This window comes from Rattus rattus, chromosome 1, assembly GCF_011064425.1.
Source record: "Rattus rattus isolate New Zealand chromosome 1, Rrattus_CSIRO_v1, whole genome shotgun sequence".
NCBI lineage: Eukaryota > Metazoa > Chordata > Mammalia > Rodentia > Muridae > Rattus > Rattus rattus.
Window position 1 is genome coordinate 232,962,557 of NC_046154.1, and position 27,414 is coordinate 232,989,970.

The 27,414-nt window shown below is 41.0% G+C and overlaps 1 protein-coding gene across 2 annotated transcripts in view; it reads left to right on the plus strand.

Annotated features, from left to right (window-relative positions):
* The first annotated feature begins 388 nt into the window (after positions 1–388).
* Positions 389–27,414, plus strand: part of Fam91a1 (family with sequence similarity 91 member A1) — a 39,056-nt gene continuing 12,030 nt past the window's right edge. For both annotated transcript variants that reach the window (XM_032915769.1, XM_032915777.1), the window contains exons 1-18: positions 389–691; positions 5,388–5,472; positions 6,964–7,115; positions 8,610–8,667; positions 9,511–9,578; positions 10,097–10,210; positions 11,967–12,057; positions 12,426–12,488; positions 16,040–16,146; positions 16,228–16,266; positions 16,714–16,826; positions 17,239–17,354; positions 18,554–18,666; positions 18,932–19,018; positions 20,667–20,799; positions 24,459–24,607; positions 25,719–25,853; positions 26,054–26,167. In XM_032915769.1, the coding sequence (XP_032771660.1) occupies positions 620–691; positions 5,388–5,472; positions 6,964–7,115; positions 8,610–8,667; positions 9,511–9,578; positions 10,097–10,210; positions 11,967–12,057; positions 12,426–12,488; positions 16,040–16,146; positions 16,228–16,266; positions 16,714–16,826; positions 17,239–17,354; positions 18,554–18,666; positions 18,932–19,018; positions 20,667–20,799; positions 24,459–24,607; positions 25,719–25,853; positions 26,054–26,167 (1,809 nt within the window). In that variant the 5' untranslated portion in view covers positions 389–619. The remainder of the gene's footprint in view (positions 692–5,387; positions 5,473–6,963; positions 7,116–8,609; positions 8,668–9,510; positions 9,579–10,096; positions 10,211–11,966; positions 12,058–12,425; positions 12,489–16,039; positions 16,147–16,227; positions 16,267–16,713; positions 16,827–17,238; positions 17,355–18,553; positions 18,667–18,931; positions 19,019–20,666; positions 20,800–24,458; positions 24,608–25,718; positions 25,854–26,053; positions 26,168–27,414) is intronic.

Here is a 27,414-nt window from a genome sequence, read left to right on the forward strand (position 1 = left end):
AATGGTTGGAAGGGATGACGCCGCTAGCGACTCTAGGCCAATGGGTGGGGGTTGGGGGGCAGGCACACTCTTGTTCTCCTGGACCTTGTTTTGTTCGACAGGGTGGCGAGAGTGGTTCTTCCATTAGCAGCGTTTTTGCTAAGACAACCGACCGCCGTGCCTTTAGCCGCCTGTCCAGAGCCACTGGGGACACATATTCGGGAAACTGAGTCACACAAGCTCAGCGGTGCAGATCAGAGCCTCTGTTATACGCAGGCGCAGCTAACCCGGCTCCCGAGGGTCTCTGGGTCCCGCCTTCCTCGCGCGGCTCAACCACGTGCTGGGGGGCGGAGCTCCACTCGGCCTCAGGCCAGTGAGCGGAAGTGACGTCGGCAAAGAGCCATTTCCGGCAGGCCGAAACTAGGAAGAAACTTGAAGCTGCTGAGGCACGGGTCGTAGTCCCCGCCACTGTGCCCCGTGGCCCGCGCCGCGCGGAGCTGTGGAGGCCTGGCCATGGGGCGGCGCCGGGCTCGTGCGGCGTAGACGTACGGCCTCCCGCGGGCTCCACTGACGGGCCGGGCGCTCGCGGGCGGCAGGCGGCGTGGGAGCTGCGGCCACTGCGGGCCTGGGCTCCGGCATCATGAACATCGACGTTGAGTTCCACATCCGGCACAATTATCCTTGGAGCAAGTTGCCAACTAACGTGAAACAGGTATGGCTCCGCCCCGCTTCGGTGTCGCCTGACCTGCGGACCGTGGAGGGCTCGGGAAAACTGGGCGTGCGCTGTCTCCCAAGAAGGCTGAACTCTTGGTACCTCAGCCCGCAGACTCTATATAAGCCAGGCGCCTACGATCTAAAATAAAGCCCCCGGACCCCAAACTAAGAGTGGTGGGAGAAGGCAGTACAAGACAGTTCAAACGTACCTCCTCTGTAGCGTATCTGGAGGTTAAGTTGCCCATTTAGAGTTGCATGTGTAACTGGAAGCATTTAAAGTTGGCTCCGGAAGACCAAGAAAAGTTAATAAGATAAGGGACGAAGCCCTTCCTCCCCCAAGGAGGGGGAAGAACGTCTCCAGACATCACCAAAGTTCGGAGATGTGTTTCGATGCATTTGGAAGTGTAGGCTGAATGCGTGAGAGTAGTATCTGCTGAGGTTGGCAGGGTAGTCAGGTCTGATTTGAAAGGGTATGTGTGCTTTGAATTGTCGGACTTCGTCCTTTAGACAGGCTGGTTTTATAAAGAATGTGTCAACGGGAGCATGACCTGAGGGTTATTTTATTTTATTTTATTTTTTAAATCTAATGGTGAATGGTAGTTTTACTCAGCAGCATTTATTGAGCACCTACTAGTTGTTATGTCTGGTTTTGGATGTAGATAGTTTGCAGCACTCAGACAACGATCCTGTCTCCACGGAGAGTCTGTTTTATCAGAGACAGAGTAAATAGACGCATGAAAGTACTGAACAAGACAGGTGGTTTGAACTCCTACGAAGGCCTTGATGTGTGTGCCACTTTCTCTGCCCTCCATTTCTCGTTCAGTTCCACTGATTTCTGGTTTCTCTTGGTGATAGGCAGCAGATATGCTTTTGAAAAGTATGGAATAGCGGTGATAATGGTTTTATGATTCTTGTGGTTCACTTTGAGTCTTAGCTCTAGGGGATGAGTTAAGGGTCTAGTGAACATCACATGACAAAATACTTTTAAGACACCAGAATCCTAGATAATAGCAAGGTGTGTTTCAGGGACAAAGGTCTCTAGAATGTCAAAGATGTCAAGTTTCTCGGTTTCTGAAACTTGAAAAAAAAGTCTAAATCTTTGGAAATAAGTTCCTCTTAAGTTTGAATGAGGTTGGCACTTTTTGTCCTTTAGACAAATATGTTCTGAGACATATTTGAAGACAAGTAGAATAAATAGTCCTTTATTTCCTTTTTAAATAGCTTATACCCAACTTAAATAATTGATTCTATTAGTATTGGCAAAAGTCTCCTCAAACTTAATTGCTCTTACTAAATAATAGGATAGTGCTAAAACTTAAGTCCAGATATAAACTGATTAGTTTTTTCGTGTAAAACCACTGAAAGGCCCATTTCTTTTGTGTTAGGCTCAATAAGGCCTTTGTACACATTTGTTTCTGCAGACCTCCAGCCTTACCATGGTTTCCTGAAGTTAAGGTCCACTTTAGATGATATCACCCTTCTGTGTGGTTTCTTATCTTCAGCGCAGGGCCTTCTCATCCTCTCCACACTGCCCTGGAGCATGGACTGAGGTGCTGAGGCAAGCCCAGTCCTCTTACTGGCAGTAGCTGCCTTTTATAGCTTCTTTTGATTGTCTCTCAGGTGTCTCTTAGAGATTCCCTAACCCTCCAGTCCAGAGTCACTGCCCTCAGCCGTGTTGTCCCTGTGCTGTCACCCCTCACGCATCACAGCTATCACCTCACCAGGCTGCCTTTTCTGCTTAGATTCTGAGTTAGGGTTTGCGCCCTAAGTATCTGTGCACCCTAAACGTTGGCTTTTAGTAGCTGTTTGTTAGAGGTAATGAGGCATTGGTTTGAGGTGACTCCTAAAAGGCTATAAAAATCACAACTGTATTAAAAGTGGGAATTTCCTTATGATATGGAAAGAATATTTTCAGGACTTTTCTGTAATTTTCTAATAGTAGGCATTCATTGTTTGGCACAATGTATAGGAAGAATGTGTCTTTTGGTATTGTAAACTCTAAGTATGTTGGTATGATGATTTCCAGTAAGTTTTGGTGGGCTTAATTCGGAACTGACTCATTTCCCAGTTCTGAAAAGTTAGAGGAAGGAGACTTGGATAATAAAAAAAAAAAAAAAAAAAAAAAATCTCATGATCAACAAAGTCCCCTCCTCCTGCCCCAGTGTGGATGAGATGAGGAGAAATGTGTTTAGTTCTGTGGGTCACACCAGACTCTAGAAGGTACATTAAAAAGCTGTAGATGGGGGCTGAGCATGTACAGAGTCTTAGGTTCCATTCCTAGCACAGGGAGAAAAAAATGTAGGTCAGGCCATTGTTTTCAGAAATTTTCTATAGTTTACTAATATCAAGCATTCGTTGTTTAACACAACGTATAGTTCTTTTATTTAAAGTGAAATCTATGGTGAATCAATTTTTAAAATGTGTTTATTTTTACTTACTCTATTTTTTTAGACAAGTACCTGTTGGGATGTCTACACTGGGGCTTGTAGGTTCCTTTGGGGTAGAAAGTTTGCTTTCAGGGTTATGTGCTGCGCAAGGAGTGCTCTGTGTGTAAGCTAGCATCCCACATCACCTGTTCTAGTTCCTCTTCTGTGATGCCCAGGGCATCTAGCAGGTCTTCCCATGTGCAGCCCACAGTGGCCTGGTGAAATGGCTGGTCCTGTTCTGTTATCTGGATCTGTGGTGCTGACAGTGGTTTAAAATGATGGGAGATCTGGAGAAGGGCAGAAAGTCAAATAATTGCTGAACAGATTTCTTGAGGGAAAAATAAAACATTCACTGGTTTTAGGAAGGGATTTATGAACTCTAACATATATCGACTGATGGGGCTAATCACGCTATGTACCTAGTCCTCGAGCTCACATGGTACTAGAGTTCATGTTTTTCCGTGGGGCACACCGATAAATAGTGTTAACTTAAAGGACTAACTTTGAACCTGAGCTCAAAGCCTCAGGTTTGGAACTTGCTGTGATTGTAGCAGGATGACATGTTTGTGTACAATGCATGTGTGTTTCCTGACAAAGAGACTCTGACCTGGTAGTACAGCTGTGGGAACCTTGACTGATGTGTTGACAGATGTGTCTGAAACCCGCAGTGATCTCCGGTACTGACCGGAGCCTTGCTGCTGTATGGAGGGTGTTTCGATAGTGTCTCCTCAGGGCACACTCCTCCAGAACTTGGGATGTTACAGATGGAAATAGGTCATGCACACCTGAGCTATAGTCCTGGCTGACACAGCTGTTCCTGTAGCCTGTCCAATTACAGGACAGGTTATTTAGGTGGTTCATTTAATCTGATTGTAAAACAGGAATATGGCTTTGGCTTTTAAAAACCTATAAAGGATACAACCAGTTGAATCCTCCCAATTATTTTGTCATTAAAGATGTTTAGTTTAAGTTTACAATGTGCCAGGAAAAAAAAAAAAAAACCCACAAAACCCAGAAACTATACATAGTAATTAGAAGCAAGAGAACATTTCGATACTATACTAACTTTATGGTCACATGTGAATGTCATGTTGACTGTGATTAAACATATTTATTCTTTGTTTTTATAGTTCTAACTTTGTAACTGTTCTAACCTTTTTGTGTGTAGCTAGAAAGAATTTTGTTTATTATGTACAAGTCTGTATTTCTATCTGTAGGACCACTGACTGAAAATATTGCCAAAAAAGGGTTTATCTTGAATGTATACAGACTTATTTCTAGCTTTAGTCCATAGATAATATAGTCTAACAACTTCTTAGTAGCTATTAGAAGTAATCTCAAGGTGATTTAAAATATGCAGAAAAATATAGCGTCTATGCAGATTATATGCACATGTGATGCTGTTTTCTCTAAGGGACTGGGGCATGTCTGGGTCTTGGTATCCTGAGGGTCCTGGTACCAGTGCTACGTGGAGCCTGTGAAGGGCTGTGTGTGAGAATGGCAACCTTGTCCACATGTTTCCACAGCAGCCCTGAGGTGTGAGAATGGCAACCTTGTCCACATGTTTCCACAGCAGCCCGAGGGAATGACATTTCACAGATGCAGTCTCAGCACATCTCAAGTGTCCATTCTGTGAAATGTTAATCTCAGCTAATCACAGCTCAGTCCAGAAAGTCTGGGCTGTCAATCTGTCCTTCTTTAGTTGTATTCTTGAGTTTACGTAAGGGTGGGTGTGAGAAGCCACCTGCCGTCCACCCACTCATCTACCTATCCATCCATCCATCTATATATCCATCTATCCATTCCACTTAAATTTGGATATTTTGGAAGGAAAATTTTATTACCAATCTTGTTAACAAGTAAACATTCTTGTTACATTCTTATACTGGTTTTTTTTTTTTTTTTTTTGGAGCTGGGGACTGAACCTAGGGGCCTTGCGCTTGCTAGGCAAGCGTTCTACCATTGAGCTAAATCCCCAACCCCTCTTATACTGGTTTTTTATTTTGTGTAAATATTTATATTCTGTAAAAGTTTAAGTAAATCTTAGAAAGGCAAACAAAAAAAAAAAAAAAAAACAAAACATGTGGGATCTAGTTTTAGTATCATAACAGTAAAGTTAACATAATAAAACTTAAGAATATGTTACTTATTCAGTTCTGGGAATTAGCGATGCCAGAGTAAAATTGCAGTCTTTTTTTATTTTTTAATTTTATGGCAGAAAAAGTACCATCTGGAAACTGTGTAATGACCATGTACAATTTCTTTCAGAGTCTTGGAAATTCACAACGAGAATATGAAAAACAGGTTGTTTTGTATAGTATCCGCAATCAGTTGCGCTACAGAAATAACCTAGGTAAGTGAAGACGTTTTATACTGGGAGGGAGATGACTCTGTCTTTTCACTTGTATAAATCTCTCTTAGTTTTCAGTGTGTTCTGCATGGATCTGAAATTTCTCCATGTATAGACTTTAAGAACTTTCAGATTACATCATTCTATCTAATAGCAGTTTATATTTTGGATTTTTCTAAGTGTAATGAAAATTCCTTTTTAGAGTGCTTTTTATAGGTCTACTTTTCCTATAAAAATCTTCTTTTTTTTTTTTTTTTTAGAGATATATTTATTTATTTTATGTATATGAGTACACTGTAGCTGCCTTCAGACACACCAGAAGAGGGCATCAGATCTCATTACAGATGGTTGTGAGCCACCATGTGGTTGCTGGGGATTGAACTCAGGACCTCTGGAAGAGCAGTCAGTGCCCTTAACCGCTGAGCCATCTCTCCAGCCCCCAAAAATCTTAATCTGAATTTGATGTCCTCTTTATCAGAGTGAGGGAATGTGCCAGAGAAGAAAAAGGACATCAGTTCTTGATCATTTTCAGACTTAAATTTTATTTTGTCACCATAACTTTCCTGGGTTCTGTAACTTTTCTTTTAAGCATTAATACTCCAGAGAGTTTCTATACAGGTATTTTCCAATGAATTCAGAAGGCTTTTTACATTTGAAAAACACAACGTGGTAAGTAGCAAGGGAGATAGTTCAGTTGGATAACATGCTTATCATGTGGACACCTGAGTACAGTATTCAGTGCCTACATTAAAAAAGAAATGTGGTAGCAGGTGTCTAATTTTGTCCTGGGGCAGAGACAGGCAGATCCTGGTAGTTACCTGACTAGCTTGCTTAGTCTAAGTCTAGGTCTCAGTAAGAAATCCTGCCAGTAGAGGGTCTGCGAGATAGATGAGCTCTGTGAGGATAGGACATTCCCTAGGACCTACACACATTCATGTGGGCCTCCTCCTCCACATGAATGGACAGACAATAAGGAAGCCTAGTGGAATAGGCCTGATTTCAGCTGCTGGGAGGGCTGACTTGGGAGAATTGCAAGGCCAAGGCTGCCTGACCTGTAGAGTGAATGCACAGCTCGTTCTGTTACAGCTCAGTGGTGTACACATGCCATGCTTTCAATCCGCAACACATGAAACAGAAACAGAAGATGCTTTTTTAAAATGGACTAACTTGAAAACTAGTCTAGTCTGGCTATCTTGTGAAGTGATGTGGTCAAGGGTGTAAGACTTACAGCTTATGCATGTTGATTTTATACTGTTTCCTTGTTTTAGTAAGATTCTTTCCCCTACTTATATGTCTTATTACATTTTATTTACATGTATGAAAGACTCACATTTTTTTGTGTGTGAGATAAAATTGTTGCTTTGTTCCAACGGTTGATTTGTCCTTGTCTAGTTTATATACTGTTTCAAAAGTTAAAAGGTGTGTGTTTCATGCTGTGTTTATAGTGAAGCAGTTAGATACCTGAGAAAATGGCACATTTTCCTATTCTTGCAGTTAAGCATGTCAAGAAAGATGAGCGCAAATACTATGAAGAACTGCTGAAGTATAGCCGTGATCATCTCATGCTGTACCCTTACCACTTATCCGACATCATGGTGAAGGGCCTGAGGATAACACCATTCTCATACTATACTGGGATCATGGAGGTTAGTGTCTAGTGTGGGGAACCGTTAACAGTGGGGTGGGACTGCAAGCTAGGAGCACCTTACAGCCAGCAGAGCACCAGCCTACCGGCTCTGAGCTACCCAGTTACTGTGTAAAAGGAATGCTGGTCACAAGGTAGCTGAGGCATACTTGCACATGACCTCGTCATTGTTGATGCTTTTACGTTGGAAAGGTGGCTGCTTGTATTCCCTGTTCTAGAAGGTGTTGTTTACCCTTTGTGCAGTTATGATACTAATCAGTTATTTTACCAGCAGTTACTACAGCTATTGCTTGTACTATGTAAGATTGAAATGTGGGTTTCAGACTTCAACAGGAAGATCAAGGACACTAGTGTATTTAACTGTTCACCCTGTATAAAAACGAGGATGCACACCCAGTGTTGTATGATACACATCTCAGGAAGGAGACACACCAGAGTGTCCATTGCCCTGGCTGTTAGTTGCTGTAATTATTAACTTTTAACTTTATTCCAGAGCTAGTTTGTATTTGGTTCTTGTTGAATAACTTTAATAATAATTCTAAACTGTTTTGTTACGTAAGCTTTCTATAAAGATTTGACATTAAAATCTAGTATTAATTTACTTTATATGTGAGTCCTGCTATTTTGGGCTGTCTAGACACTGACAAAGCAGAGAAAAGCATATACCCAGGAAAGCTAAGCACCTGCAGTAACAGGAAGACCAGTACACTTTGTGGTATGCCCAGTGCCCTTGACTTCAAGCTCCCTTCCTTAGCTGTAAGCCACTTTTCTGTGGGCACTCGTGTAGTCTGTTTCTGAAGTGCTCTCTTGGCAGCTCTGCTAGTTTCAGGTAGTTGATGAAACACACGGGGTGGTGGAACAAGGTCAGCTCCTTCCTCTTGTCTCTGATTCTTTTTTTGATATCCACAAGGTTAAGGTATATATAACTTTTACTTTTTTTATATTTGCCATCCTTTGTTACATTTACGTTCACATGCTCTCTGTTCTGCAGGTTTTGTTTTTAAATGATTTCATTGAAGGTGGGTCTTATCCAACAATAAATAGTATTACTGGAGAAGATGGTGTTGAAGAAGCCAGATCCTAGTGTAATCTGATACTGAGATAAGAACAGAGGCTTGGAAGTAATTAGAACTATTGTCGGTAGTGTGTGTTTTGGATACATACTGATGGAGTTGGCACATTCTCTCAGGGTAGAGATGAAGGATTGGGTGTGAAGTGTTGAAAAGCTCTTGGCTCTAATGGAGACTTACAGGGCAACTGTCTGGGACTCACAGAGACTTCTGAGAAACCCAGACCCAACCGTTTACCCTTCCTTTTCTAGATTGTTGCCTTGGCTTAGTGCCACAGTAGTGTGTGCACATTTAGGATGTCAGTTATGATCCACTGTTTCCTGTAATGTTAGTAAATGTTCTGTTCCACCGTAGTAATAGATACATAAACTCTTTTCTCATCTGAGGAAAGTTAATTCAAAATTTGTATTCTTTCTTTTTCAAAGGACATTATGAACAGTGAGAAAAGTTACGATTCATTGCCTAATTTTACTGCTGCTGACTGTGAGTATCCAGCTGGGAAGGAGTAACATTTAGATTTTGGTTTTGTATATGAATATATTAGGATTGTGTGTTTGTGACCTGAAATATGTAAAAATTGAGAGTAATATTATCAATGGGTATTTTATTGCATAATACAAATCAGATGTGAGATTGGGAAGTATAATTTGGAGCCGAAATTTAGGCCTAACCTTTATTCTAGAGTGGTTCTCACTCCATGGGTTATGACCCATTCGAGTTCAAAGTACCCTGTCCTGGGTCTCTTAAGACTATCCGGAAACAGATGCTTACATTGTGATTCATAGCATTAGCAAAGTTACAGTGATGAAGTAGCAACAAAAATAATCGTATAGTTTGGGGTCCCTACAACTTGAGCAACTTTATTAAAGGGTCGCTGCGCTTGGAGGGTTGAGGATCACTGCTCTCGCCGCTGAGGCTTTGCTGTTGTCTGGGCTGTGTCTGATGAAGGAGAGCAGCCTGCACACAGGATTCCTACCTTACAGTAGCACGTCGAGTGCCACAGATGTCTGCCATGTTTCACTGTGCTTATTAGCTAAGTGAAGTTCCTATTCATCATGGCGTGGAGTTCTGTGTATAAGAAACTTCTACTGAAAAGCATAGTTTTACTTCTTAAAACCAGGAGGACTTCTGCTTTTTTAGTAAGACCTCATTAGCATTGTCAGAAGTGTTCAATTCATCTCTTCCAAAGTTGAAGTTTCATCTGTGTAGATATTGATGGGCCACATCAATCAGTTATTAAAGAATATAAGCTGCGAATTTTCCCAATGTCATTGCACATAGTATACTCACATTCTAACCTGTATTAAAGGAAAGACTTGCTTACAGGTCTGCGGCTTCTTGGCATAGGAAGAAACCAGTACATTGACCTGATGAATCAGTGTAGATCTTCAAAAGTAAGTTGTCCCCTTTCGCTCCACAGCCCCTTTGTCAGAACTGGATCATAACCAAAGTTTGGCTTAGCGTTCTAGGAATAACGACCTCTAACATGAACCAGTTAATGTGCGTCTCATAGGCATGGTGAACAGATCTTCAGTGTTCACCAGGTTAGAGCTTAAGTGCTCAATGAGTTACAGCTTATAATATTTATTTTTGGAAGTTAACTTTTCTTTGCTTGTCTTTTTAATTGGACAGTTTACCCTAGAATTCGCTTTATGGGTGAAATAAGTTCACATTTTCAAGTACAGGTTTTTAACCTCTTGGGTTTTATTTGAAGTGCTTCTGGATTGATGTCTGTGTTTAGTAATTTATTTTAAAATAAGTTAAAAAAGAATGAGTCTACGTTATATAGTCTAGTTAGCATTTTAAACATGAAAATTTGAGAAGATGTAGCCTGTTGTAGTGTCTTCTGTGATCATAGAAGACAGTGGTAATCTGGGTTGGCTGTAGGCCCTTAAATGTTGTATTATTGCAGAAATTCTTCAGAAGGAAAACTGCCCATGATCTTCTACCAATGAAGCCAGTAGAAATTGCCATCGAGGCGTGGTGGGTGGTGCAGGCTGGATATATCACAGAAGATGACATCAAGGTAGAGATTCTTATAGGCTAAAACCCGAGGAAAAGGAAAAATTAAAACCAGGATTTTTGCTTTTTAACTTAAAGTTTTTAATGACATAATGTTTTCAGAGGTAACTGTTGCATGTAGTTTTGTGTTCCTGGACGCGTGCACACACCTGCCCAGGAGCTCTCTCGGGTCCATGGATGAAACACACACACATTAGTGCAATGTCCAGGCACTTCTAAGCCTCTCACAGCTAATGTTCCCTTACCTTCACTCCTAGCTCAACATCTGTAAATCTGCTCTCAGCTTAGTTGCTCAGTACCTTCTGTGAAGCCCATTGGTCTTGCTGCCCAAGGTGCTTTCGGGCCACTTTCCCTTTCTGCCTACATTTTGGAAGATCTCTCTGTAGCTCTGAGTCTGTCCAGTCTTTCTTCCCCAGGTATCTCAATTCTCTTCCTCTCTCCTAGCCTGCAGGAATCTGGAAGTCCCTCCTCTTTCTTTCCTCCCAGCCATTGGCCACTGGCAATTTTATTGATAGATCAAAAACCAATGGGAGTGAGGACCTTCAGTGTCAGTAAACAGATTTCCAATCAAAGCACCAGAACCATCCCCTACAAGTAACATTTGACTGTAGAAAATCAAGTTATTCAAATGATCTTAATAGGCTAGTAGGTGGAGTTTACAAGGCCCTCTTTAATGGTGCAGGAGACATGATTTGGCTCTTGTATAGTAATCTGGGGTCTTAATTAGTGGTCTCCTTCTAGTGATATGATGTCATAGTAGCCATAGTAATATGGCTACTATTTCTAAACACTGACTGTGTGTACATGTGCCATATACTAAGGTAACTATGTCAAGACTCATGACAATCTCTGCACCCAGTCCACAGATAAGGAAAGTGAGTTAACTACATAACCCAAGTTATAATGAAAGGTCCAAGAGTGATAGATACTCAGGCAGGTTCTTTTGGAATCTGTAGTCTAGTCACTGTTGAATTACAGTGAACTAGGGGTAGGTGCCCTGATGGGAAACAATGTCAAGATCAAGAGCAGTGATGTCTCCAGAAATTAATATACACCACACACAATCTGGAAGGATGCTGACTGAAGAAAGGGTAGGGTGCTCTGTGAGCCTAGAGACCAAGGCATATCTGTATGTGGTTGAAGGGATGTGTGTGGCCTTTTCATCTTTCATTTATTTAGTTTTCGTCTAATTCTTCTGGAGGGCATCAGAAATTTTGCTTCACTTTACTAAACCCTTCTTTTTTTTCTTTTTTAAAACTATTTATTTATTTTATGCATATGAGTACACTGTCACTTCTTCAGACACACCAGAAGAGGACATTGGATCCCATTACAGATGATTGCGAGCCACCATGTGGTTGCTGGGGATTGAACTCAGGACCTCTGGAAGAGCAGTCAGTGCTCTTAACCACTCCTCCCCACTCTAAGCCCTTCCTAATGGTGCTGCCATACTGTTGTAATCTCATCATTTTCATGTGGAGTTTTTCTCAGTGAACTTTTGATAAGAATGATTTGAACTCCTGTATCTGATTCCGTTGCATTGGTGTTTATGAGTGAGCATTACTGCTAACCAACAGATGTTGATAGTTACAGTGATTTTGTTATCTAAACTGTTGGCACTATAGTTTAGTTAACTTTAGGGATAGTAACCTTCATTCTATGCATAGTTCAGCTATGGATTCCAATGTGAATACATCTTAGGATTCTTATGAATTAGTTAATTAGGACAGACTTAACTGAAAATATTTTCCTTTTCATAGATATGCACTTTTCCTGAGAAAAGCGCTATTGATAAGATCATCGACTCAGGTCCTCAGCTCTCTGGATCACTAGATTACAATGTAGTACACAGTAAGTGTTTAGTACACATGGTCTTTGTCAACCCCAAAACTTGTTTGTAACAGTTGATGATTAATACCAATTATTGGCCTGAATTGAGTCTATTTCTTAAGTCATGTTACTTGAAATGTGATCTTAGTCTTTTATTTTTTTGGTGTAGATGAAATTACAGACCTACATAAATGGTTGGTAAGAGATTTGTAGTTCTGAAAATATCTAGGAAATCAAGATTTAGAAGAGGTAGTTACTTACTCTATACAATTTTCTTTTCTTTGTGTAGTGTTCAATTGTAAGGCTTCAAAGGAGGTTAGCAGTCAGACTAGTAGAAGAAACACTGTCCTATGGTGTCCCATCTAAACTAGGTGCTTTTGCTTTTGTAGGTTTGTATAACAAAGGCTTTATTTATCTGGATGTGCCCATATCAGATGACAGTTGTATAGCAGGTGAGTCTGGACTGACATTTTGCACTGTATTTTGAATGACTGCTTGAAGTTAAATGCTATGTTCCAGCCTAATAAATTTGACACAAATCTTTCTGTAATTTTAGATATGAAGATTTTTTTAAAAGAAGGATATTTTTACTTTTACACTTAACCTATTGTAGTTTTATTATTATTTATTACTATTTCATCTTCTATGTTATTTTGATCTATACACTATATTAAAATAGAACTTCAGGATAAATTTCCTACAATTCCAAATGAAATCACCTTTTTTAAGTTTTAAATTTTGTAACAGTACTAGCTTACAGTTAGGTGTGTGTAGTAAGTATCTTTTCTGGTGTCATTTAGCTACTGTGGTTATTTATGATTTTAAAAATCACACTGAAGCAATATTTGTGAGAAAGAGTATAAAGGGTCAAATCCCCAAGAATGACTAGATGTTGAGAAACCGGTGGTGGGTGGCTGATCCCAGAAATACTTCCTCTTGTCAGTGTTGTATCTTGTCAGGTCTAGTGCTGTAGGAAGTCTTGACCTTTCTTTGAGTAGCATATGTGTTACTGGCTGGTTTTGTGTGTCAACTTGACCCAAGCTGGAGTTATCACAAAAAAGGAGCCTCGATTGTGGAAATGCCTTGATGAGACCCAGCTGTAAGGCATTTTCTCAACTAGTGGTCAAGGTGGGAGGACCCAGCCCATTGTGGGTGGTGCCGTCCCTGGGCTGGTGGTCTTGGGTTCTATAAAAGAGCAGGCTGAGCAATCCAGGGGAAGCAAGCCAGTAAGTAACATCCCTCCATGGCCTCTGCATCAGCTCCTGCTTCCTGACCTGCTTGAGTTCCAGTCCTGACTTCCTGTGGTAATGAACTGCAATGTGGAAGTGTAAGCTGAATAAACCCTTTCCTCCCCAACTTGCTTCTTGGTCATGATGTTTGTGCAGGAATAGAAACACTGACTAAGACAGTATGTTAGGGAGATTCGTTCCCAACCCTGTAACACATTGTGGACCGTATGCTTACGTGAGCTCTGTTTTAAGTTTGGAAAGACAGTTACAAAGGAGGTGAAACACTTATCTAATCTGGGTTTGAGGTTGATGATGTAACAAGTAGAGCAGTAGGTTGAATTTGCACTGTTACCAGGAAATGAGTCTTTAGATGTAGAGATTGTGGTAGTGGTCTCTTCACCATTGGGATTTGGAAGATTTATTCTAGTCCCTATTCTTACCTGATAAGCAGACTGAACTCATCTGAGATTCCCTCCAAAGTTGGATTAGATTGGATTTGTTCACTTCAGTCTGCTTTAACTGCTGACTATTTGAGTAGCTCTTTGGTTTGAGGTTCTAATATAGCCCCAGCTAGCCTTGAACTTGTATGTAGCTGAGGTTTGCTTTAAATTACTCACCCTCCTGCCTCTGCCTCATATATGCCACCACCACACCCAGCTTTGTAATAGCACTTCAGTCTGTTGGAGTGAGCGGAGGAGGGCTGAATTCTCTGTAGTGATAGAGTCTGCTGTGGTTCCCTCAACACTTAGCAGTTGGGTAGTGCAGGCAGATGTAGCCTTTGTAGCTGCTGGACTGGACTCAGCCTGCTTGCTAGCATGCCACCTCTCTTGGCTGGTCCTCTATTTGGAAGAGCCCACAAAGTTGGCAACTTGGAGCCCATCAAATTCAGCATGAAACCCTGGCATGCTATTTCAGGGGAGGCATTCCAGATGGTCTGCCGAGATGCAGCAGTGTGGATGTGGAGCACTTGGGTTTGGAGGAAGCAGTGCTCTTAGCGGTGCTTTGGAGGACTCCAGTGTTAATGCACTTAGAGAAACACTGTTTTATTCTCAGGGAACTTCATACAACATGTCTTGATTCTATTCACCCTTCAGCTCTGCCCAGATCACCTCTCTTTCCCTCCTCCACTTCTTGCTTTTTTCTCATAGTAGATGTCCTGGTGTTTTGGCTCTTAGAGTCTTTTTTTTTTTTTCCTATGTGTATATTTTAATGCTTCAGTGCCTATATTTTTCTTTCTTTTAAAAAAAGGTACTTAATGAATATATCATTGAAAAATTACATAATATACATACACAAAATTCTGAATAACTTGTCAAATCTGTAGTTTGTCTGGAATGTAGTTTTATATTTGAGATGAAATAATGATTCCATTCATTGTATTTGGATGACCAGTATCTTTTATTTAAAAATATTTTTATTATGTATTTACATGTACAGTGTGTATTCTGTGTATGCACATGGGCCTGGAGCTGGAGTTACAAGGAGCTGTAAGCTGTCTGATGAGGGTGTTGGGGTTAAACCTGAGTCTGCAAGAACAGTACATGTTTGCAACCACCAAGTCACCCCTCCAGCCCATGGCCAGTGCACACCCACAGCTTAGGCTGGAATTTAGTTCATACTTTTATATTAAATTAATACATATTAGAAACTGATTTTATGTCTCTATAAGGAGTTTTCCCATCCTGTCATTCAGATGTAAATTATATATTGAAATTTCTAACTTCTTAGTACCTTGGTATCTCCAAGGAAGGGAAATTATAATACTATACAACCTGTAGGGCTAAAAGATGGAATGATGAATGTAATGTACTTGGCAGGTGCTCAGCACCCAGCCAGTATTCATTCAGGAAATGCTTGAACACAGCAGTACTGTAGGATAAGAATTAACTTATTCTAAAGTTAATTTCTAAAAAGAAACCTTTGGTTTTTATTATTGGTGGCCTGTGTGCTCCACTTGTCTGTAAAATTTCATTTTTTACATTTTACAGTGTGTATGTGAGTGCATGTTGCAGTGTTCGTGTGGAAGGAAGTCAGAGCACAGGTTTTAGGAGTCTAATTCTCTTCTGCCATGTAGGGTGTAGGGGCACTAAGTGTAGGTTGTTGGACTTGCCATTGGGTGCCTTCACTCATCCATTTTGCTGGCCCTTTCCCAGGATAATTTGAAGGGATGCAGACCCACGGAAGGGTGTGAACAAAAGCACACCCTTTACTGTTTACTACGCAGAGCTTGCTGCTAAATCAGATGAAAGCATTTGGACAGGAGAGAGAGAGCTTGAGTATGAATGGATACCTCATGTGCTGGTCTTGACCTCCGGACCCTGAGGAGGAGCAGACGTTAGTAACCTCTGCAGACTGGTTTCTTCTCAGGGTAGAGAGAGATGGGGGAGAATGGCAGCGAGCCAGCTTTCCTCCACTTGTTCCCAAGGGGTTATTAGCTCTTTCCAGCAGTCCTTGGCCCGCAGGCATCAAAAGCACATGTATCTCAAGCCTTCTGAGGCTCAGCCCCGCCCTCATGTGTTTTCCTAAGTCTGTACTGTCTAGTATTCCCTTTGTCTCGGTAATGGAGAGTTTCTTGTGAACCTTTAGACAGCTCTGTGTAGATGATGGTGTATGTGTCCTTAACTGTGGGGACTTTGAAAGGTTGCTATGGAGTGGATGAAATGCATAAAAGTTGTATTCAGTTTCTGAATGATTTCTCTTTTTGCATAGGCATTTGAGTTAATACTTTGTTGTTTTATGAAACCCAGTGCTGAGAAAGTTTTTGTTTATTTCAGTTCCCCCTCTGGAAGGTTTTGTAATGAATCGGGTACAAGGTGATTATTTCGAAACCCTACTCTATAAGATATTTGTGTCAATAGATGAGCACACTAATGTTGCAGAGGTAAGTGTGACAGAAGCATTCTTGAGAAGACTTACTGAGAATGCTGAGAACGGAACAGTAATTTTCAGTTTTGTTTTCTAGCTTGCTAATGTCCTTGAGATAGACTTATCGCTGGTAAAGGTATGACTCTTTTAACCTTCTATGTGTAATGTGAGTACTGGATGGATTTTGCTAATTGATTTTTATCTTGATACATTACTGATCCTAATTGGCTGCTCGAGGGAGTCTCCATGGTAAAGGGACGGTTGCAGAGAAAGAAGGGGCAAGATGAGAAGCCCTGAGTCTGTTTTCCACCAGGTGGAATGGACCAGAGCACTCACATTAATGTGGGCAGCAGGAAGCAGCCTGGTCAGTATCTTGTTAAGGCCGCAGCTCTGGCCTCATTAGAAGAGGATCTAGGGAAAAAAAAAAAAAAAAAAAAAGAAGAGGATCTAGGGACGGCAGTCCTGGCTCGGACTGTTCTGTCTGTGAGGAACGGAAACGCTGGCATTAGTCTTGTACAGTATTTTTTCTCTTCAAATAGTCTGATGTCTATTTTAATGCTAATTTTCCTTCCATTCCTTTCAGAATGCTGTTTCAATGTATTGCCGATTGGGCTTTGCCCATAAGAAGGGACAAGTAATAAACTTGGACCAACTTCATTCATCATGGAAGAACGTTCCATCTGTGAACAGATTAAAGTAATTCATTTATCCCATATGACAGTTTCCTTTTGAAAAGAATTTTTACATGCAGAAAGTTTTTTAGTTCACTCTGCCTATGGAGGTGGATCCTGAATCCTAGTGTCTCAGTCATCTGGGTATGATTCATCTTCTGTATAATCTGATGGAAACTAAGGACGCTTTGTTTAAGGAAAAAGCACATACAGTATCTTATAAAATTTAGAAGACCTTGGATTCCCTGAAGCCTGTGCTTGAGTTTTGGTCACAGTGCCCTCTGTGTATGGCCAGAGCAGTTTGAGAACTCCTCTCAGTTTCAGATAGGCCTTGGTTTATGTTCTGGTGGGTCGTTCGCAGTTGTAAGTACCAACCTCAGTAGCTATGTGGGATAATTTATGTGACTTTTAAAAATGAATGTATTCTTCATTAACAGGAGCACGTTAGACCCACAAAAGATGCTCTTATCATGGGATGGTGGGGAAAGTAGGAGTCCTGTGCAAGAAGCCTCTTCTGCTACCGACACAGATACAAATAGTCAAGAGGATCCAGGTTAGCAACTCAGTTTAACTTAGAGTCTGTCTGTTGGTCTGCCATGTGTCCAGACACAGCCCTACATCTCCTTCATAGCTCTCTCTCTTTAGGCTTCTTATTTGGTATGCAGTCTGGGTCCTTACCAACGCTGTCAGAGCCTGGCAGGTATACGATAAATAAGAACATGGCATTTGCCACCTACAAATTAAGTTGAGGCAGGAGGTGATGGAGTATAACCCCCGAAACATAAACAGTTGAAGTGTTTGGGGATGCAGAAACAAATAAAAATTCTAACCTTTGACTTCAGGAAGAGGCTGTGGTTAGCGTGGCTGTGAGTTCAGTGGTCATTGAGAAAAGGCCATGTTAGCCAAAGAGAACGTGTGACTCAGCCCGAAGGGAGACGTGCAGGGTTAATGCTGAGGGCAGTAGGAACCTGGGATGGCCTCTCTCCTGTTCTGCCTGACACACAGGTCACATACTGAGAAACATGGGCCTGTTGGTAGTGCTTATTGATCTGATGATTACCAAGGATTATTATTTATAGTTTTCAAGGAAATTAGCTGTGCTCATTGGCTTTTCTGTTGCTCTGATAAAACACCAATACCAAAAGCAATTTGAGGAGGAAAAGGGTTTATTTGAGCTTACAGCTCACAGCCCATTACAGCCCATTGTGAAGAGAGGCCAAGGCAGACCTGTGAGGCAGGAGTCTGCCAGCAGGAATTCAGGCAGACCCCTGAGGACTGCTGCTTACTGTTTACTCCCCAGGCTCATGCTCCTTTCTCATACTTCCAGGGCCATTTGCTCAGGGGTGGCGCCCACCACAGGGAGCTGGGCCTCCCACATCAGTCCTTAATCATGAAAAAGCCTCACTGACATGCCTTCAGGCTGGTCTTACTGTGCCCTTCTTCAGTGATCCTGGCTTGTGTCAGACTGATTGACAAACTAGCACATCAACACAAAGCTAAATGCCTTTTACATTGTTTTTTAAATGGTGCATACCTATAATCTTAGTACCAGGGAGCTAAATGCAGGAAGATTGGAATTAAGGCCAGTGTGCGCAGTAGAGCGAGGCCCTGGTGCAAAAACACTTGATGTCTTAAGACCACGGTATCGCTTATATTTAGTTAAGTTTGTTTGCTGAAGCAAACAAACATTTCGGACGATAAGCAAAGAAGGCTTTCATTGACTTGATTGCATATTCTATTTTTTTCTTTCAGCTGACACGGCCAGCGTCAGCAGTTTGAGTCTGTCCACTGGGCACACAAAGCGAATTGCATTCCTATTTGACTCAACTCTTACTGCATTCTTAATGATGGGAAACCTTTCACCAGTAAGTCCAATGCTTGTGGGTGTAATGATGTTTAAAGTAAGATGAGATATACAATCATTGCTGCTGCGTAAATGTGTCCTTGTGTTTAGAACAAGTCCTGAAAGCAGCCAGCTGTGTCACATTCCTCTGACAGTGTGAGTCTCAGTGAGGAGCGAAACAGATGCTCATGTTGCTGTCTTTCGGTTGTGATGTGTTAGAGAGCATAATAAATATTGTTAGCATAAAAAAGGAAAAGCGTGGTTTAATAATCTGCTTCTTTTTGCAGAACTTGAAAAGCCATGCAGTCACCATGTTTGAAGTGGGCAAACTCTCAGATGAGTCTCTGGACAGCTTCCTTATAGAACTAGAGAAGGTCAGTGCCCTAGGGCAGCATGCCTGAACCTTTCCTACCGCTTGTGATGGCAGCCCTGCCGATGTATATGCTCCTTGTCCTCTGTCTTGGAATATCCCTGCTTCTTCCTGACTACCCTATCTTCTCCTATGGTGCTGCTTAGACATCAGCACAGTGAATGATCTGTGATCGTAAGGTGCCGTGACTAACTCCTAATAAGATTTGATATATTGAGAAATGGGGTATAGACATCTTAGTCTGTGGAACATCTTTAATCTTTTCTAACTGTTTATTCTTTTTAATGTGATATGACTGAGATAAGCTCTGAGGCTGTTTTATTTAGGTTTTTGTTTCTTTTGTTTTTAATGTGGAACAGTGTCCTGAGCACTGTATTTATGCCCACTGTTACTACTCCTGTTAGCACCTTGACGTGAGCTGTGTTTGCTTTACCCACTCCCTCCCATCACTGAGTAAGCCTAGCACCATGCACTGGTGCTTTTCCTCACTGCGTTTCATCCTGTCCTCTTTTCTTTGTATTCCGTTTGTCAGATCTGCAACTTAGCTAATAGTTTAGGTAGGTGGTTATGAATTTTATACATTAAATGGTTCATTTAGAGGATTTGTAGTGATTTTGTAATTTCTTTGTCATAAATAGGTTTTTATTTTACTATTCCATAGGAATTTTATATTCATTAGTGTAAAACATATATGATAATAATACTGTTGTAATAAATATTTAATGTCAGTTGGGAGTTTCTACCTTTCTGGTGATCATTCAGTTCAGATAAAAGACATAATTTTTTATATTTATATTCTAATTTTATAAATGTAATATTTATAGTGCACTAGAGGTAGGCAGATATCTACCCTCTAAGCTATTAAAATCTACTTCCTTATTTATAACACTGAGTTATAATTTGTCACGTTCCTTGTGGGCAGCTCTTAACTCCAATTGACCAGTCCTCATGGCCATTTCTCATGACTTACCTGTTCTATGGCTTCTTTTTTCTCCACCTTCTCTCCTCACCCCCCATTCAGGATTCTCCTCAGAACCCAAGCCTGGGAACCAAAACTCTGCCTACCTCTCTTTTTCCCAGCTACAGGCTGTAGGCATCTTTATTCAACCGGTAATTCTAAATTAAGGAGCAAGGTCACATAGCATCTCTTGGTGTACGTGTGGATTCTCTTGTCCTGGGCAACCTTTCGGACCAATATTTAGCATTAACAGTAAAGAGCAGCAGACCAGACCTCAGCATAATACAGAACACTTGCTTCGTGTTTGTAATTCTCACCCCTATTCTTCCAGATGCTGTGCTAGTTATGAGTTTTCTGTCTTACTGTACACTTGATATTCTGATCTGATTATTCTTGTTCTACTCTTTGGATGAAGCTGACCTGGCTTTGGAACTTCCCCTCTTTAAATCATACAGGGACACAGAGCGTAAACGTGTGCTCCGCGGTAGTTCACTCAGTTGTTAGAGTTGTTCTACTTGGAGTCCTCCTCCCATCTTAGGAGGTGACGGGAACTTTCTCAAAATCATTTCCTGGGAATTCTGTTTTTATTTTTGTTGTTGTTATTTTTAATGTATTTATACCTGTGTTACATGATTATTAGGATGAATAGTATGAGAGTGGTATTTTAAAAACAATCTGTTTTCTCTTGGTTTAGGTTCAGAGCACTGGTGAAGGAGAAGCACAGAGATACTTTGACCATGCACTTACTCTGAGGAACACTATTCTCTTTCTTCGTCATAATAAAGATCTGGTAGCTCAGACCTCTCAGCCAGACCAGCCCAACTATGGTATGGAAATATACTGGATTGTGAAGACACGACAGAGACCTTCTTTTCAAGAGTTGAAGCAGGCCATGCACCTCATTCCATCAGCACATGTTTTCAGACATGGAGCTGGCAGCCTGTTCTCTGAGAACCGTGTCAGCTGTTTCTCACTGTCTTTCACCCTCTTCCTTTCTTCTCCTGTACTAGTAACATTTGTTCAGTCTGACAGGACTGACAGAAAGGTTATAGGAGTACTTAGTCATGAAGCTGTTAGACTGGGCAGCTCAGTAGATGGCCAGCACAGAATGAACACAATGCACACTTCATAGTCATATTGTCTGGATTTTTCTTTGTTATTTTTCTTTATTTATGTTTTCCCTTACATGACTTTTGGGTATATATTATGGTGTCTGGTATTGCTGTATGTGTGGGCGTGTGTTTCTCTGTGTCTGTATGCTTTTCCTTCTTTTAATTTGTTTGTTTCATCCTATTCCAGTTTGATTGTATTTTATTTTGTTATTATCTTAAGATGCCTGTTTGCATACTAACGAGATAGAGAAAGAAAGGATTTAGGCTTGGGTGGGTAGAGAGGTGGGGAGGCAAACTAATCAGAATATATTCTATGAAAACCTATTTTCAATAACAAAAAGACATCTTTTCATTATGGTCAATGTAAGTTTGTAATTTGGTAGCTTAGACTTTGGAAACATTTAGAAGCTAATCTACACTTATAGATGAGTAATCATAGTGGTAAAAGTCTTAGAAAGTGCTCCAGTCACTTGGAACTCTAGATTTCGTAGTTCCCTGCCCTAATGAACATTAAATGTATTTTGTAATTGACATTAATAACCCTGGCTTTTACCTGAAGGTTGGGAATCCGCTCATCCATTTGTGTTTTAGAAAAGGCTTTAAGGACCATCCTTTTTCCACACAGTTTTCATGAAATTTCTGTGTTCTCTCCCTGTTCATATCTGACAAGGCAGAAACAGCCTCTGAGTTCTCTCCCTTTGCCTCACCAATGGTTGGTTGAATTTGCCTCTCATCTGATTGGTCAGAATAAGATGCTTTTAGTCAGACTGTAGGTAGGAATCTTTGCAGATTCCAGGCTCCCAAAGTTCATGCTGAGTGACACCTTACAGTACAATGTCTCCAGTCTGTTCCGCACCCGTTAGGTTCTCTTCTAAGTGTCTTTTGTACAGTTCCTCACTGTGCAGCTGAAATCTCTTTGGTCTTTATAAGGGAGTCTGCCTCCTTCTCTCCTTTCCCACCTGTGAACCAGGTACTGGTCCTCCTGTCAGTATATCTGTCCTGCACTAGCTCATAGGCCGTAAGCTCTAGAATAGGACTCTCAAATTTTGAGAACAAGAGTAATCTCTCAGCATAGAATTTGGGGATCAGTTGTTTATCACAGCCTTCTGTCATGTCTGCCCACCCTGTTGCTGGTCAGTAACATTAATATCCTTCCCTCATGCTGCTCTCTTTCAAGGGTGGGCTCCAGCCTAGGAAGAGTATTATATTTAATCATGTTTCTTTTACTCTCTTTATTCTGTAACAAATTCATGTTTGCTTGGTTTATTTTTAATGCCATTCTTAGTGTTCAAAAGCACTATATCCCACGTCTGTTGGTTCGCATGCATATTTCTCATTAGGGCATGCTGTTCCTTACAGATAGGCTGTGGCTTGTTCCTGTCTGGATACCATACAAGCAGTGCTCTGATTTCCTGAGGATTTGGTGTCTGGATTTGTGCTGTTCATCTTCCTCTTGCTGCTGATGTTAATTTGGTCACCCAAATTAATTTCTCCATGATACCGCACTATAGAGGAAATCTGTGGGAGATACTTTAAGACCTTGCCCTGAGATTTAGCATCAGCAGTGGCTCTTTCTCAACTGTAGTGGTTGCAAACTAGTCACGCTCTCTTCTCTAGCATCGCCTCTGTGTTATTAGCAGTCTCTTCAAGTGACTTGTCATTTCTGTCTCAGTTGTTTCTGTGCTCTAGTTGCCTCATTTTACCTTCAAACTGTTCTCTGTCTCCTTGTGACTTGACTCCATTTTCCCCCAACAATATCTTATTTTGTGCGTATTAAGCAATCTCCTAGGAATCGACTTTATTTTTCTGGGCACTGTATGAGAGATCAGGATCTTGGTGCTAGCTATGCTGGGAGCATCTTGGGCCTTTGAGCAGGCTGTACACTTCTTTAGATGCATTCTTTCTTGAAGGGGAAGTGTCCCACAGGACCTGTTAAGTTAGTTTCAGTCTTAAACACCTCCTTTATAGACCAATAGGACTAAGGTGTTTGTGTGCATGTGCGTGGGTGTGCATACATGTGTGGTGTGGTATTGATGTCAGTTGTACATATGGGAGGATTTAGAGGGCATTTTCAGTCCAGATTTCTAATTCCTGGCTTTTATGGGCTCTAGGATCCAGACTCAGGTGTCAGGCTTGCAGCAGGTGCTACCTCATTATATAGCTTCTCCTCTCTGCCCCTGGAGGCAATAGGATGGGATGGATAGTTTCCAGAGGATAGAGGATAGTGGTTGCTTAAAATGCATGCTGAATTCTTGCTATATAGACCAGCAAATTAGAGCACAAATTTCTAACTGAGGAATGCCTACCTCTATGCTAGAATCAGATCTAAGGTGTGATTTTCTCTAGAGCAGTGGTTCTCAACCTTCTAATGCTGTGAACCTTTAATACAGTGCCTCATGTTGTGATGACCCCCCAACCATAAAATTATTTTTATGTCCATTTCATAACTATAATTTTGCTATCATTATGCATCGTGACATAAATATCTGTTTTTTTTTTTTTTTTTCCGGAGCTGTGTGGACCGAACTCAGAGGGCCTGCGCTTCCCTAAACATACGCTCTACCACTCAACTAAATCCAACCTAAATATCTGTTTTTTGATGGTTTTAGGTAACCCTGTGGAAACATCTCAGCCCCTGAAGAGGTTTTGACCCACAGGTTAAGAACCACTGCTCTAGAGATTGCCATGGGGGGAGGGGGGACACAGCTTTCCTTGACACTTTGGCATCTTGACACTTGGTTGTCAGAACACACTGCAGAGTGCTTGAGATGGGAATGGAGTGAAGTGAGAGTTAGAAGAGGCGCTCCTCCAGGAGAGCACAGCCTTCAGTCTAGACCCAAGCTTCCAGTCTTAACAGTGTCCTGTTGGAAATGTGGCCTCTTAGTAGTTATTGTACCTTTGAAAACAGTAAATCTCGATACAGCACGCTCAGGGCCTGTGCAGTCTGCACCATGTCCTCTGCATAGTACATATGACCTAGAGTTTATGGGTTCAGCGTGCAGATGGTGAATTTCTGATTCCTCTGTTTTTTGGCTCTTTTCTTTTCTTTTTTTTTTTTTTTTTTGGTCTTAATGTGATTTTTTTTTTGGTTTTATTATATTTTTTTTTTTATTTTTTTATTTTTTTTATTCCTTGGAAGTCTGTTCTTTTCTAATGAAAGACGAAAAGTGAGTGAATCTAGAAGGGAGGCAGGTAGGGAGGAACTTCAGAGGAGTAGAAGCAATAGAAACTGTAATATTATGTGAGAAAAGAATCTGTTTATAATTAAAGACAAAAATAATGTCTTAAGGCAGTGATCAACAGCTCATCTTCAACACTTTTGTTTCACATGGTCAATTTGTTATGTCCCGTGTGTGTGGTTTGTTATAACTCAGGTTTTCCCCTGGATCTCTTACGCTGCGAAAGCCTTCTTGGTTTGGACCCAGCAACTTGTAGCAGAGTTCTAAACAAAAACTACACACTGCTTGTGTCTATGGCTCCTCTTACCAATGAAATCCGTCCAGTCAGCAGCTGCACTCCTCAGGTAATAACTCACTTAGAGGCTTTAGATGGGAGTGTGGTCATTTCATTGAGGAAACTGGTCTGTTTTCTCTTGTAAGATGCTGTCACATTCAAATTGTAAAGTGTATATTTAGCTTGTGTATCACTAAGTAACTCGTGACACCTTAGATTAAAAATGTATTCATGTGAAATACTTTAAGAGAACATTTTGAATGTTCTGGAATGAGAGTTTGGATAAATTTAAGAGAATAGCAGATATTTCAAAAAAAGTGTAATGCTAAGTTATTGAGAAGAAAAGATGGGCTTTGCAAAGCTAGCAATTACTAGGTAACCGTAAGATTTTGTTCAAATGACTGTGGTGTTTTGTATAATCAGCAAGGAAGATGTACAGTGGTCCATCCTTCCTGGATTCCTGAATGTGCAGGGCTCGGGGATTGAGAAGGGAGGAAGGGATTTAGGTACCGAGTTTGTTATTGCTCTCCGTGGGCTCTAGTTGCCTCGCATCACTCATCCTTAGGACAAAGTCCTTGTCTGGTGTCAACAAGAATGGAACTAGATTTTTACAAAGCTTTTGTACAATACTTTACACCCCTTCCATTTAACTCAGTGCTTTTGCCTAGTAGAAACAATCTGTGAGCTGTCTGCACAGGTGGGAAAATGGATGAAGGGGACATCATCTTTCTTTTGAAAAACAACACGTGATAGTAATGACTGCTGCTCTATGTAGAAGTTGTTAGCCAGGCACTACTTTCAACCCTTTAAGCACCTTACAGCACCTTCATGTGGTGCATCCTTCCGTGAGCTTTTGTGGATGGAGCAAATGGGCAGGCATAGAGTGTAAGAACCGTTGTAAAGGTGATATGGCTGAGGGATGAAACCTAGACTCAGACCTGGGGAATCCGATTTAAAGTTCAGTCTCTTAATAGTGCAGAACTATATCTTAATCCCAGTGTGAAGATAAAACTATTTTGGCTTTTGATTACTCAGCATTTACCTTCATAAGGGTACAGCAGTTAAAATATGTGGCAGTTGTAAGTATATATTCACTAATTAAGATTAAGGCTTGGTTTATTTATGAATTTGACTATTTAGATAAATTATAGTTTTGTAATTTCCTTGCGGTTGAGTAGCAGCATATTGGACCAGCTATTCCAGAAGTCAGTTCTGTCTGGTTTAAGTTGTATATTTACCATATCACTGGGCAAGGACCACCATCTCTCTTATTGTCCAAAGGCACAAGACTTCGAAAACTGCCAGATATATTCCAGGTATGTGTGAGAGGCTTTCTCCTCTTTTGTTCCAGTCTATTCTGTTAAGGATTGACCTCAGGGCCTCATACACGTTGGTCAAGCACTGTGAGCTATTTGGGGGAGGGGGAGCACAGAAATTGCTATGCAGAATTAGGTAACTTTTGTAATTTTCCCTTCTTTCAAAGTGCCATTTCATGTGTTACTCATCTTTCCAATAGGGTTATGATCGGTTACTCATAACCTCTTGGGGCCATGATCCTGGGGTCGTTCCTACGTCAAATGTGCTCACGATGCTGAATGATGCTCTAACACATTCTGCAGTGCTAATTCAGGTGTGTGTTGTCTCTTGAAACAAATTAAATTAGGTTTTATCACTTACATTGCATTGTCTAGATGCAACTGATTAGCTCAAAGTTGAGGGATAATGAATGACTTGGGTCTCAGTGAGTAGCAGGGCAAAATGGACTGAATTTGGACTCAGCATTTCAATAGAAGCCACACTGTTAACTCTGCAACATTTTTTTTTGTTTTTTAAAATAGCTTTATCAATCTGTAATTTATATGGCACAATTAAGCAGTTTAAATAGTACAATTCAGTGGTTTTTAGTTTACTTAACAGATTTGTATAGCTATCAGCATACCCCACGTAGAATATTTTTATCCCCTCAGCAGTGAATCCTATACTGTTTAATTATCTATTTTCTCTTCATCCTCTCATTCCTCAGTAACATTACTGTCTCTACATTTGCACAGCTTATGCTGCACATTATATATATATATAATGTGCTGGGTTTTTGGACATATTGATTACCAAGTATTAGGAAGGCAGTTGAAAATAATCTGAAAATCAAGTGAGAGACTACAGGAGAGAGGTGACTGAAGCCTTGGCATGTATATAGATGGAAGTTGAATCCTTAAGAGAATGCCATTAGTCAGGGACAATATGTGGTACTCATAGAGATAGGAGGTGACAAGCATTGGATGTGCTGGACAGGGCCTCTAGTTACACTGTCCCAACTCACATCTTGGTTTCAGTATTAATGTTTGTCTTGGAAAAGATAAATAACTTCTTTGAATTTCAGTGTCCTTAGCTGTCAGTTGGAGATAACAGAAGCCACCATCTTTCTCGGGTTGTTGAAGAAATTGTTAAGATGGATAATTGGCTTAAAATGCTTTGCACTGTGCCTGACCCAGGGGCAGGCTGTAAGGATGGCATGTGTGGTCCTGATGGGCTGAGAGGGCTGTGAGCGCTGCTTCTCTTGCTACTGTTGTGCATTGATCACTCACTCCTTTTGAGTGTCTGTTTTCCTTCACTACACAGTGAGGATGATTGCCTAGGTCCATTTATGGCTGAGCTATGAGACCGTGTACTTCAGTCCTTACTTGGCTCAAGCCTGTCTGATTTGCCTATTAGCCTTCTTAGTTTTTTCTTTTCATATGTCCAGTTTGAAAAATATTGTCCAAGAAATTAATAAACATTTATCATTCCTTGATGAAAAAGAAAAGCAAAATTACAAAGGGCGTTTGAGTATGGTGGAGTGTGCCATGATGTGGCACCCTGCTATTTCAGTCACCGGAA